This window comes from Leptopilina boulardi, unplaced genomic scaffold (genome assembly GCF_019393585.1).
Source record: "Leptopilina boulardi isolate dan_hultmark-lab unplaced genomic scaffold, ZJU_Lbou_2.1 LbouV2_90, whole genome shotgun sequence".
NCBI classification, from domain to species: domain Eukaryota; kingdom Metazoa; phylum Arthropoda; class Insecta; order Hymenoptera; family Figitidae; genus Leptopilina; species Leptopilina boulardi.
The window spans coordinates 149,610-163,765 of NW_026138039.1; the positions used below are offsets into that span (position 1 = coordinate 149,610).

The following is a 14,156-nucleotide window of genomic DNA, read 5'->3' on the forward strand; positions in this document are numbered from 1 at the left end:
TCCTTTAGTGGCTTTTTGATGAGGTCATTTAGCCATAAACTAACACATATAGATTGTTTGTATTTAAGTCAGTATACATATGTAGTTAGAATAATATAGTATAGCACATATGTACATTCACAGCACTTTAAGTGGCATAAGCATTTGATTTCAAGTTACTAAATGGCACCAGAAGTCACTATATATTAAACCGTGTTTCATCACTCGCCAAAAGTTTGCACGCTATACTTTCAGACTGTTTAGGGCTTGTTTGTATTACAAGCACGACAGGGCAGTGCAGCTCTGTCAGCAGATGGGCTGTGTGGAACACTATTTCATAGTGATACAGTCCATCGATGGAGGTTGCTGTATAAGCATGCGCAATTGGTTACTGGCAAAATGGCTCCATCATACACATATTAGCGCGTGTTTTAAATTAGGTGTTTGAAAGATGATAGATATACATGTTGGTTGGTCCGGCAACAGTTTTCATAAAGCATTAAGGTGGGTAACAAAGAGATTGGAAAGGAATTTTTGCAGGAATTATAAATCTCTGGCATGAACAAAGCAAGCTGTATATAATAAATTGATGTTATTTTTTTCAAAAATTTATAAATTTCATTGTGGTCTTCCGGGTGACAGCAATGTACATTCGTTAAGCAGGTGGAATAAGGTTTTATCTGCAGTTCTACAGGCGCACTCTGCGGGAATATTCCACTTTAGTTTTTGAAAATGTTCTTTAGTACAAGTATGCGATGATCTTAATCTTGTTAACAAACTCGCTGATCCTCATCTGGATAGCTCCATACTCCGGAACCAAGGTTTCCAGGTTTCATATTTAATTTTATTCAAGATTCTGTTGGCGGATACTGAGTGTTTTTGTATGGCTATAGCCTATTGAATCTTCCGCCAATTATTTTTTGAATTTAAAAAAAAGGTGTTTCAATGAAACAACACAGATCGGGTTAAGCAAGAGAGCCGAAGCGCTCCGAATGTTGTTATGTGAAGGAATCTAGACAAGAGATATCTAAAAATTTGGAGGTGAGTCAGTTAGCAATTCTGCAATCTTGTACGGTAGATTAGAATCAGAATGGGTCAAGTCTCTGCACTTAGTTATTAAATTTATCGAGTCCAATGAATCAGACAGGATCACATCTCAATATCCCCTTATTTCTTATATATTTAATGGCGCAAAATATTGCATAGAGTTCACCTGCTAATGGGGATGAGTACTTAGAGATTGGAAGCCCACATCGGATTCCAGTCTGTTTTACATAAAATCCTGACCCAGCATGTAATGCTGTTGGGTTGACTGATCCACCTGTATAAATATAGATTGAATTCGGAAATGAGGATTTAAAAAAATGTGTGCAAGTCACGGTCAGGATTTGGGGATTTTTTTAATTCATTTCCTAGATTGGTATTCACTAATATGTAAATGGATATTGTTTCCCAATTTGTATCGAAATAAAGAGGGCGTCCAGTCGTATAACATATGTTAAGCAATTCCTGCAAAGAGATCATTGTGCTATAAGGCTCGTCTCATCTCTTGAAGCATAGAGTCTTTTGTCTTACATGTAATCATGAAGTAGTATAAGAAGCACTCACTCTATAGGCCAAAAAAGTGGACAGATTTTTTTATAATTAAAGTTAAAGTTGAAAAATAACAGTAGAAAATTCGAAAAACTTGAAAGACTGTAAATTCTAAAACATGATATAAAACTAGATGAAACTTATTATTCAGGGGTTTTGAGGGTCGCTGATTACGAATCCGAAACTAGTTTTTTTAAAATTCAATATGGCGGATAAAATATAGTGGACGACTATTTTTAAAATTCATTTAATTCACTTGAAACTCGCTACTCAGGGGTTTTTGGGGTCGCTGATTATAAATCCAATGTCAGTTTTTTAAAATTCAAAATGTCGGACCCAATATAGTGGATATTTTTTTAAAAACAGTATAAAAATGGTCGTAAAGGATTTGCGATTTTTGCCAGATAGTGGTTTTCATTTTAAGTATAAAAACAATTATTTTAAAGATTATATTAACTTAACGATTTATGATACATTGTGACATCACCATTTAGCAAAATCATAAAACTAGAACGATTAAAAGTATAATTGAATAAAGTAAAATATTAAACGAAAAACATAACGTGTAATAAGATTATGACATCAATGGAAATCACGATCAGAACGAATGAAAATTTAGTAAGAACGTAAAACTAGAATAGTTAAAAATATAATTAAATAACGTAAAGTATTAATCGAAAAACATAACGAGTAATAAGATTATGCCATCAATGGAAATCACAAATAGAACGAATGAAAATAAATAAATGATTGGATTGTCTTGACGATTTATTCCTTATTATGGCATCGCCATTTAGCAATTCGCACTAAAACACCTACTTGAAAAGGTCTATCGCATACGAAACACGACAACCTATTTCGGAAAGACATTTTTTAGTATAATTAAACTTTAATTCCTAACAAAATCTTGAAATGTTATAATCGAAATACAGGAAGATTACCAAAAAAACCCAATTTTAAAATAAAGCTAAAAACAAATCACGATATCATCGACGATTTTGTTTTCTGTTTTTCGGGTTCCTTTAATACGCGTTTATTACGAGTATAAATAAACTTCAATTCCTAACAAAATGTCGAAATGTTATAATTCAAATACAGGAAGATTACCAAAAAACCCAATTCTAAAATACACGTAATAACAAAACACGATATCATGAACGATTATGTTTTGTTTTTGTTTTCTTTCTGTATCGTTCCTTTAATATGCCGTTATTACGTGTTTCAGTGAATTACAATTTTTATTTTATTACTTTTATTCTTATTATTATTTCTTTTTCTTTCTACTCAACACATCTTTCACAATGTAACATATATATGTATATATATTTTTTTCTTTTATTTCATGTTTCTATTGCTCCTAAACATTTAATACGTATTAATACTATTAACAATGCGTGTTAAAAATATCTCAAACTGATTAAAAAGAAACTTCTTTTACAACTATGTATATTTTTATTTCGAAACTCTAGTGTCAGATTCGTAAAAAGCTTGTATTAATGAATATGTTATTAGATGTATCAGTTGTTGGAAACATGCATGTGAGACGAGACAAAAAGAAAACAAAACATAATCGTTCAGGATATTGGGTTTTGTTATTAGCTTTATGTTAGAATTATGTTTTTTTTATTCTTTCTGTATTTTAAGTATAACAGTTAGACATTTCGTTAGGAAATGCAGTTTATTTATACTAATAAATGACTTTCAGAAATCGGTTGAGGTGTTTCGTATGCGATGGACCTTTTCGAGTAGGTATTTTAGCGCGAATTATATTTCCAAACGTTCTAGTTTTATGCTTTTGCTAAATGGTAATGTCACAATGTATCATAAATCGTTAAGTTAATATAATCTTTAAAATAATTGTTCTTATGCTTAAAATCAGAACCACTATCAGGCATAAACCGCAAATTCTTTACGACCATTTTAATACTTTTTTTACCAAAACCTGTTTACAATGTATTTTGTGCGGGGTTTTTTTTATATGAAATATACAGGGTGTTCCAAAATATGGAAACTTGAAAATATCTCAAAAAGTACGCATTTTCGTGATACTTCTTTTTTCACTATTGGATCCCGGGACAATTTTTTGGGTTCAAAAATGTAGATCTTTTTTTTGGGAACAACTTTTGTTTTGGACATTTTTTATAAAAATGCGTACTTTTCAAGATATTTGCAAGTTTCCATATTTTTGGAACACCCTGTATATGACTACAATTAAAAAAAAATTATTTATATGTCCATTATTATTATTTTCTATAGAAAATTTTCTTTATATTTTCACAAAATTTTTTACATTCTCATCATAATGAGTCTTTCTTTCTTTTGCTTTAATGGCCTCTGGTCCCATAGGGACAAATAGCCAATACCATTTCACGGAGTATAAAAGTCAAATAAACTATAAGCAGCTATTCGAGTTATAGCGGAATACAACCGGTTCCATAAGCAAGTCTATTGCTCTTATTGTACAGTTCTTCTTCTTCTTTTATTTATGGCTTTTTGCAATGCAATTGGCCAGATCTAGCAGCATATATATGTTTAGTTAATGGCAATATTTATAGTTGTTATTTGATTGGTGATTGAGTCTCAAAATTCGTATTGTTGGTATTACAGTGTATGAAGGTGTTATGTAGGCAGCATAGATGTGTTAAAATCATAGATATTATGTGTGTTGTAAGGCATATATCACAGTCCATAGTTGAGGCACATGAGAAGCAGCAAGACATAATGTTCGAGACAGCGTTCATTGGTTGATCCAGAAGAAATATGTCCAAACTTGCATAAGAGGAGTGGGAGGTTGAAAAACATAAAGGTTGAAGGAGAACTAGGGTACATAACATATATTATTTATATGGCGCGAAATTTAAGTTAAATAATCATTTTTATGTTTGAAGAACTAAAGAAATGATTAATCTCAGTAATGTTTTCTTCAGATGGATTGAATATTAATTTGTCCAATGATGTTATAACACCATCAGTAATAGGTTCAATAGTATTTATGTAACCGAAAAATCTTGGCCTAGCATTTGAAAATAGGTGACATTCATTAAGAATATGAAAGAAAGACCTCTCAGGTCCCCCGCACAAACATTGTCTAGGAATTGTCCAATTCATTTTATCAAAATGTTCGGTAGTGCAAATATGAGATGATCTAAGTCTATTAATAAGGCATATTAGCCTTCTGTGATGTTTGCTGAACCCAGAAAACCAAGGAAGGGCAGTCTTGGAATTCACATATTGCAGGTATCTGTTATAGGAAGCAGTGGGATAATTACAGTTATAAGGCCAGTTATGTTTACATGTGGAGTGATAATCATCACGTAAATATACAAAAAGATCTTTAATTGGTATTTCAACTTTTTTAAGGAAAGGAAGGGTTGAAGCTCTTTTTGCTGTTTGATCTGCAACTTCATTTCCCACAAGACCACAATGCCCCGGGATCCAGATAAATTCAACTTTTTGGTTTAAGCCAAACAAATATTGGAGTTGCGATAAAATACGATAAGGTAGAGAAGAGTGGTTTTCAGTTATTCTTTTATTTTCAATTATATTGATAACATCCAAAGAGTCTGTTAATATGACTGTCTGTGGATATTTGTCAATAATGATTTTTTTAGTGCATAATTAACTGCTAAAAGTTCAGTTGTGAGAGGACTTAAAAGAGAAGGTAAAGCAAGACCAAAGTTATTATTATCTTGTGGGATGTAATATGCAAGACCAGTGTTTCCATTTTTCTCGTTAAAAGACCCGTCAGTGTATATGTGTGTGTATCCAATGTAATTTTCGGTGAGAAAATCCTGCAATAATTGGTTTCTTTGTTCAGATTTCTTTAAGGTGTGACCAAAAGTAGTATCACAGGTGACCTTTAGTTGATGCAAACCCCAATTAAAATCAAAATACAAAGGTTTCCCAGGTAAAGATCCCAAATTCATTAAAGGTGCAACACGAATATAAGTAGAAAATATACCAGAATTATATATATAGGCTTTTGGTTTTTTAGTTTGCTCAATTCGTCTAGCTAATAATTTAAGTTTATTTTTAATAGGATTCTCAGACCATGCTAAGGATCTTAGCATGAATTTATTGCACAAATACTTACGCCTGTATTCAAGTGGTGGTTCAGCAGATTCTGACAATAGAAAATATCTTGGAGTAGATGACATGCAACCTAAGGATGTTCTAAGAGCAGCATACTGTATTTTATCCAACCTTGAAAGTTCTTTCTTACTAGCACCAGCAAATAATATGGCACCCCATTCGAGATAGGCTCTAATAAGGCCTCTATATATTGTAAGCATAATAATGGGGGATGAGCCCCAAGAGACTTTAGCTAATGCTTTAAGTATATTTAAAGCTTTAGCACTTTGCAATACAATGTGCGATATGTGTAGTGACCAATTTAATTTAGCATCTAAAATTACACCGAGGTATTTAACGTTATTTTTACAATAGATTATTTCATTATTTATATTCAATGTAATTTGATTTGGATTATAGGTTTTACGTGTAAAAAAACATAATTGAGATTTGGGTACAGAAATTTTCATGCCTATAGATTGTAGCCAAGGGTTAAGTAATGTTAAAGAATTTTTTATAGTCTTTAGACCCTCCTCATGGTCTCGACAATCAGTGTAAAGGAATACATCATCAACATATATGCCAACCTTAATATTGGGTCCGACATGATGTAATATACGGCTTGTATAAAGATTAAATAAAAGGGGTGCAAGTACTCCACCTTGTGGAACACCTATTCCCGCAATGGATGGTTCAGTTTGGTCAGGAGAAAAGTAGAGGTCTCTTCTTGTTGTAAGAAAATTAACAAAGTTTAAAATTCGTGAAGGTAATCCAAGTTCCGTTAATTGTTGTATGAGAATTTCAGGTACAACACAGTTGAAAGCACCCTTTATGTCAAGCGACAAAGCCAAAACCGATTTGCCTACATTTAACGCTTGCATAATATCAGTAGTAACCATAGCAACACAGTCCATAGAGGATCGTGTTTTCCTGCATCCATATTGACATGACGGGAGCCATCGATTATGTTCAACTAAGTATTCAAATCGAAAATGTACCATTTTCTCTAAAAGCTTACATAAATTAGAGGTTAGAGATATTGGACGGTAACCTTTTCCACCCGGTTTGGGGATAAATGTCACTTTGGTTTCTCTCCATTCATCCGGGAATTCCGAGTACTTATACATATTGTTAAAAACCCTAAGCAATAGTTCTAATCCAGCTTTGGTTAATTTTTTAATTATTTTGTAAGAAATGAGATCCATACCCGGAGAAGTATCCTTGGTGCATGAAGTAAGCGCTCTGTTTAAATCTTCCATACAAAAAGGAAGGTTCATGATATTTTCCATATCTGAGTCATCAGCATATGGTATTGTGACGGGAGGTAAGTCAGGTCGAGCAAGTTCATTTTTAAGACTGAGTAATTCAGGTGAGTTAGGATCATTATATACCTGGGTTGATTTAGCAATGTTACGAGAATTAAAAGCTCTGACCACACTCCAAATGCGCTTACTTCCCATTGAAGGGTCAATAGAATTACAAAAGGTACGAAATGAATCACGTTTCAGATCTCTAAGGGTTTTTTTAACCTCGTTATCAATTCTACAGTATTCTGCTAATGAATCTGCTGTTTGATCACGAAGGTATTCTTGACGTGCATCCCGGCGTCTCCTGATTGCGTCTTTGCAAGATTGATTCCACCAAGTTGGTTGAACCTTGCTCGGAGCATACTTTGCAGAGGGGCGAATAGCTCCCGCATATTCAAGAGACGCCGTGATAGCATTTACAAGTTCACTATATGCTTCTTTAATGAGTCTTGGTGAGTCAAGTTTTTCATCAATAGAAGCTATGTGAGTATCAAAATTGGATTCAAATTCATCCCAATTAATATCTGAAATATTATATCTGCAACCATAGAATTTAACACAAGATGGAGTGAGATAAAGATCCAGTAAGACCGGGAAGTGATCAGAGCCATAGCGTTCTTCATCGACAATGACCTCAGCTATATTGGCAATAGCTGAAGTAGATAGTATTAAATCTAAAACACTTGCAATTTGATTATTTGGGTTTAGGTAAGTGCCTTGCATATCATTTAATATAATAAATGGAGAAGCCTCCAAAGCTGGATAGAGATTTCGACCATTTCTATTAAAATTCGTATAGCCCCATAATGGGGCATGTGAGTTAAAATCTCCACATAAAATAACGTGATTATAAGTTTGTATAAATATAAAAAATTCACTCCATTGTACAGTAGTGACATTTGAATTGGGTGGTAGGTAAAGCGAAATAACAATTATTTGTCTCATAGAAGTTTGAATGCCAATGGCAGTAAGTTCAACCTGATTATCAAAAATGCGTGGAATGATTATTTTAGAAATTTGCAATTGAGATTTACAAAATATTGCCGTGCCACCTCCTCTTCCAGTAGTTCTATCATCGCGATAAGTGTTAAAGCCTCTAAATTCCCAAGAAATGATATCAGGATTGAGCCATGTTTCCGTGACACAGAGTACATCTATTTCTCTATCAAAGATTAATGTTTCAGTTTCAGTTTTCTTATTTAATAAACTACGTGAGTTCCAAGTGCACAGTCTTAAACCTCTGGGGGTTGACATCTTGTATAGTAACAAATTATATATAACTATTTTTATTTTGTTTAAATTATTTAAACTTAAGTCATGTAATTATGAATTAATAATACATGACTATAATTTATTAACTTCCAATAGATTTATTTAAAAAAAAATATACAACTAATACTTGTGCTTCAACAAGTTACATACATCTAAACAAACAAGAAATTTCAACAAAGTATTTTGATTCATAAGTTATCAAAATATGTTTAAATTTGATGAATCGATTGATTCGATAAATAAATATCATAAACAAAATACAACGAAAAAGTAAAAAAAATTAACAGATATTAATATTAATTTGTAACATAGAATAACTACTAAGTAGAGAAAAAAAAAAAAAAATAAATAAATAAATAAATAAAAATAAAAAAAGTTTTATTCTAAAGAACACCAATAGGGTAATTCTTCAGTTAAAATTGCGATGTATCTTATAAATTAATCAACATTCCACGGGTAAGCCAGTTACAATTATTATTACAAATTCTAAACATTTAAACAACACATTAATTACATTAAATTATTTATTTCTTTGAAAAACCCTTGAATCCATTAGTTTTATTTTGCGTAGGTAATGGAGAACTAGCAACAATAGAAGTAGATGGCAGTATGGGGCTGGTAGGATTGTAACGTGTTTTAAAATTTGCCCTAGGATGTTTGGACATTCCTTGTGACTTAGAAGGACTGTCATGAGATTTGTTTGAATTTTCCATTAATTCTTTTTCACTGCCAGTTGAAGATGTTCTGGTAGGGCGATGAATACCCCTTCCAGCCAGCCAAAATTCCGCATCCAGAAAGCTAAGATTACGTAAATAACTGGTTCTGGCAACTTGAAACTCATACTTAAATATTGGACATTCATTTGATGAGGCAAAATGTTTATTTTTGCAGTTATTACATTTAGGATTCGGGTTACGATTCTGACACTGTTCAGATTCATGCCATTCAGCACAAAATTCACAAATGGGGTGAGTAGATCGACATTGTTCAGCAGTGTGGCGAAATATTTGACATCTAAAGCAACGTTTTGGTGGAATAATTATAGGACTGACCTTGAACATGAAATTAATTATTGAAACTGTTCTTGGAATAAAAGTAGTGGAGAAAGTAATTTCAACTGAATCTATAGGTTTTTTATTATAGTCAATCCTTCGTTTTAATTTAATAATATTGTTAATTGACTCAGGGTCAATGATTGTTGCAAGATCAGACATTCCCAAGTCTAGATCAATTGGTCTTATGTATCCCCTTTTATTAAAAAGTGTTGAAAGGGGAGAAGCTATATATCTAGATTGGGGATGGGCAAAATATTCTAATAATTGATTAGCATCTAAAAAATTTTCGCAAAATATTTTAACACTATTGATTCCATTAGGGTAGATTTTAACATTTCCAGCAACAATATCGCGTATCATCTTGGCCAATGATATGGGACTAAATTTCCCAATATTTTCATTAGGTCCAGCACACTTCAAAAAAACCAAGTACGGTGGTGGGATAGATTCCGAATAACGTTGATTATTGGGTGGATTAGATGCAGTCCAGATATCTTGTACATGCAATTGATTTTGTGCTTGAGCTATATTAAGTGGGAATTGGGAGAGAGGCTCATTTGATTTTTGCTTTTGAATTTGATTTTCACTTTTATTAGAATTATCAGAATTATTAGCTTTAGATAAGTTTAAAGTCTCTTTGGCTTTTTTTAAAAATTGTTGATGATCTGAAGTGGATGAGGTACCGGATGAAATGATTAAGGAATGTGCCCTTTTTGGTTGATCAGTGCGTTCAACATCATCATCCATTGGAAAATCATCATTTGAATTGTCGCTAAATGATTCATATATGCCTGTGCGAGTGGTCAAAGAGGACTCATTAGTCGTAGCATCCATTATAAATTTTAATTTGAATAGTAGTTAAGAAACTTTAAGAATTGTTTAGCTATTTAGATAGTCTAAACATTAAAATTTATTTATTAGTAATATATAACATTAAAACTAGCCTACCCGAATTATTTTAGCAAGCCATCTGAGAAACCTCAAAAAAAAGAAAAAAAAACAAAACAAAAAACAAAAAATAATAAAAAATAAAAAAAATAATAATTTATTTCTTAAAAAGGACTTGTTTCTTCTCTTTTTCTTCCCTTTATCCTCCTTCTTCTTCTTTCTCTTCTTTTTCTTTTTTTCCTTCTTTTATTTCTCTACTCCTTTTTTTTTTTTTTTTTTTTAATTATCAAAGAGAAATAAAAAAAAAGGGAAGAAAAAAAAAATTTTTGACAGAAATAATAATATCTGTAATACAAAGTGTGGGGCAATATATTAAACAGATAAATGTTTTTAATTTAAAATATTTCAATTTATTTGAGCAATATTATTTCTAGCTCTTATTTTAATTGTTTTTAAAATTTAAATTTGATATTATTTTGTTCTATATGTATAAAAGTTTGACAGGTTAGTACAAGGTCAATTCGTGTTTAAGGTAATTGAATGGTTATATTTGAAAATTTGTGAGAAAAGAAAATTATAAGGAAAGCAAGCTGTAAATATATATTTTGTAGACGAAAATTTAATAAGTTGTTTTTATTGAAGAAGCGTGAAATAACATTTGTTTGCTGTGATACCTTATTATTTGGTGCAGATCGATAACAACTCTAGTTATAGATTGAAACATTTAAAAAAACTGCCAGAACGAATCCATAATTTATTTAACCATTTATTGAGTTATATGTAATCCAATGTAAGCCAAAATCAATCCCATCCATAATTTACAAAACTTCACTTGCTGATATTATGCATTAGTGTAACAATCCAAATTTTAACTTCATGTGTAATATTGCCACAACTTGTTGAACATATATTATCAAATATTGCCATTAATTATTGTCTTTAAGATAATTTTCACTAAATTTTTAAAAACGTAAGAACTTTTATTACTTTAATAAAATTTAAAAGCGGGAAAAACAGTCCCGCAAACAAATATATAACGAAACACGTCTACGTCGTACAATAGTCACGACGCGAATCTTATTGTACAGTTGTTTAGGCACTTTTTAACAGAGCAGTTCACATCACACGCGACAAGTCTCTCACGTTGCGGTCACATAAGAATGCGGTATAAAATATTGTGGCGGGAGTATTCAAATTGGTTAGGAAAAATTAAGGATATATTTATCACTTTTTAACCACATCTGTGCTTTATTTGGTATTTTATATTGCCAATTCTACCTATAATAGAATTTTTTCTCTATTCAATAATATTAGAGAGTTTATAGAATTATTATATTGAACAACAACAAAATAAAAATTAAAATTGCATGCCTCTTTTTATTTGTTAACCAACTAGTTAATCAATTCCCAAATCATTGATACGTTTAAACTTTAACTAATTAATTTAACTTATTAATCTTTCATTTTTATTATTATTATTTCTATTTTCATTTATTTATTAATTAACTATTTCTTTCTTTATTTATTTTTGTATTCTTTTTCTTAATTAACATTTTAATATTAAGATTGCTTCAACTTTTATATAATGATGCTTCTTCCCTCAAAAAATTTACCCAATGTACGTACATCTCGTATGTCAGGATCATATATCAATTGTGAGAGATCGGGCATGTCTGGGTTGAAATATGATATTCTTCCGCGCAAATAGTCAAAGAGAGCGAACCTGCCGACTAGTGCACTAAATTCTTCTGACCCAACCCACATACGCATTCCGTATCAATTTGCCACCCCATTCGTAAAAAATGATCCCTAGTACAGATATGTCCACACCTAAGTCGGGTGATCAAGTTAATGTATCGACGTGGAACTATTATATCATTAAACTAAGGACGAGAAGATTTAGGGCTTATTTTCCTGAAATATATATATATTCCCAGAAGTAGACTTAGGACACGGGGGCCACGTTGACTGATGCCAGGATCGAAAATCATCACGAATCAATTCCATCAAATCCCTACTCGGAACATTTTGAAATTTGCCAAATTCAAACCTTAATGTATCTTTAGCCACTCTATCTACCAATTCATTCCCTCTTATACCAGAATGTGAGGGAATCCACCTGAAACACAGTACACCACCTTTGCTCTTAATCTTATCAATCATCTGAATAATTGGAAGCACCAACTGATGTGTTTTTGAATTACTCAACCTATCCGCAATGTCAGTTAGAATATTCCTTGCATCTGAGACAATCAAGACCCTGACAATACCATTGAAGTAGATATACTTTAAAGCGGACAATATTGCATATGCCTCACATGTCTTGGAAGTAGAAAAATCGTTTATACGTACACCAAAATCAATAATATCAGGAAGAACAAAAGCACCACCCGCCCTGCCATTAACTCGTGACTTAGCCCCATCCGTGTAAACAACTGTGAAACCAGAATAAGTGTCTCCAATAACTGTTTCAAATCTTGAGTTAGGATCAGGACAATTCTTTATCTTGTTTCCCGTCTCCAGGTCCACCTGGACAATTTCAGTCAATTCCTTCCAAGTAAAATCCAAATTTCCTGGTTTGACAGTTCTAGATGGATTTTGAGCCATATTAAAAACCCGAGAAAATGCCGCGACAAGAGGGATTCTTCGACGATATTCCCGTTTTATACTGATCCTACGCAAATTCATTGACAGTTTACGTACCTTAGGAATCAAAAAGTTTGCTCTCCATAAAAAGTTCCTAAGTACGAATCTGTCCGTCAGCATTGATCGCCTCAAAGATAGAGGGGGTTCATTCACTTCAGCAAGAAGAAAATTCCGTGGAGTCGTACTCATGCAGCCCAATATAACTCTCATTGCAGAGTTTTGTACTCTATCTAAGATAGCCAAATGGGATTCGGCAGCCATACAGAACAGTGGACATCCCCACTCCAAATGAGCCCGGACAAGTCCCCTGTAGATCATAAGCAATGTGGTAGGGCTAGGCGCCCAAGATATCCTAGTAATTGCCCTCAGTACATTAATCGATCTCTGAGCCATTCTTGCTATATGCTTAATGTGTTTTTCCCAGGAAAGCTTTCGGTCAAGGAGAATACCCAAATACATTAAGGATTCCTGGACTGGCACTATGTCGTTATCAAACGACATGAATTTCCCTACATCTCGAAAAAACACAGATCTGAGTTTTTGGAATTGAAATGGACATGCCCAATTCCTGAAGCCATTGAGATATTATTTCAACCGAACGTTTCAGGGCCTCCAGAGCTGCATCTATATTTCGGAATTTAACATATGTGACGTTCCATGAGGAAAGGGACCTTAGCTGCAATAGACGCATTTTCCAGAAAAGATATTTAAAGTAGAGCGTCCCTGATTGGTTGAGACCCTCCATCGAAAATCAGCCCCACCACCTTACTACTACATCGTTCCTACAGCTCACGCTTACGACAAGTATACTAGTGTAGAAGTGGTGGGGATGGTTTCTGTAGTCCGTGCTGGAACGCGATTAACATGGTCATGATTAATGCTTTATAACAAAAAAACTAAATAGAAAAGTACAATTTTTAACTTTTGTATCTGAAAGAGCAACTCAAGATCTATCGACTGATATCAAAAACTCAATTTTCATTTTTTTGCAGCTAAGGTCCCTTTCCTCATGGAACGTCACATATATAAGAATATTATCAGCAAACATAGTCAGTTTTACTCCCTCAGGTAACTTTGTGAGTATCTTACGTAGAGCCAGGTCGAAAAGCAAGGGGGAGAGAACCCCACCTTGAGGTACTCCTACCCCAGAAACTCTGTGCCCTTCATTTGCCGAATGAAAAAACAAGTTCTTTTTTGACGTAATAAATGATACAAAATTCAATATCTTATCTGGAACCTCTAACTCAGTCAACTCCTTATGCAAAGCTTGTGGAAGTAGGTTACTAAATGCTCCCTTAATGTCAAGTGCCAGTGCAAGTGTTCCCTCGCCACCCAAGAAACCATC

General features: G+C 32.9%; 1 protein-coding gene across 5 annotated transcripts in view; it reads left to right on the forward strand.

Annotated features, from left to right (window-relative positions):
* Window positions 1-14,156, forward strand: part of LOC127290857 (PX domain-containing protein kinase-like protein) — a 96,752-nt gene that overhangs the window by 60,248 nt on the left and 22,348 nt on the right. Inside the window, exon 7 of one of the 5 annotated variants that reach the window (XM_051319662.1) lies at window positions 8,794-9,190. The exons of the other annotated variants lie outside the window; for them this stretch is intronic. Within the exon in view, the coding sequence (XP_051175619.1) occupies window positions 8,794-8,808 (15 nt within the window). The 3' untranslated portion in view covers window positions 8,809-9,190. Of the gene's footprint in view, window positions 1-8,793; window positions 9,191-14,156 lie in introns of those variants that run through there. 5 annotated transcript variants of the gene reach the window in all.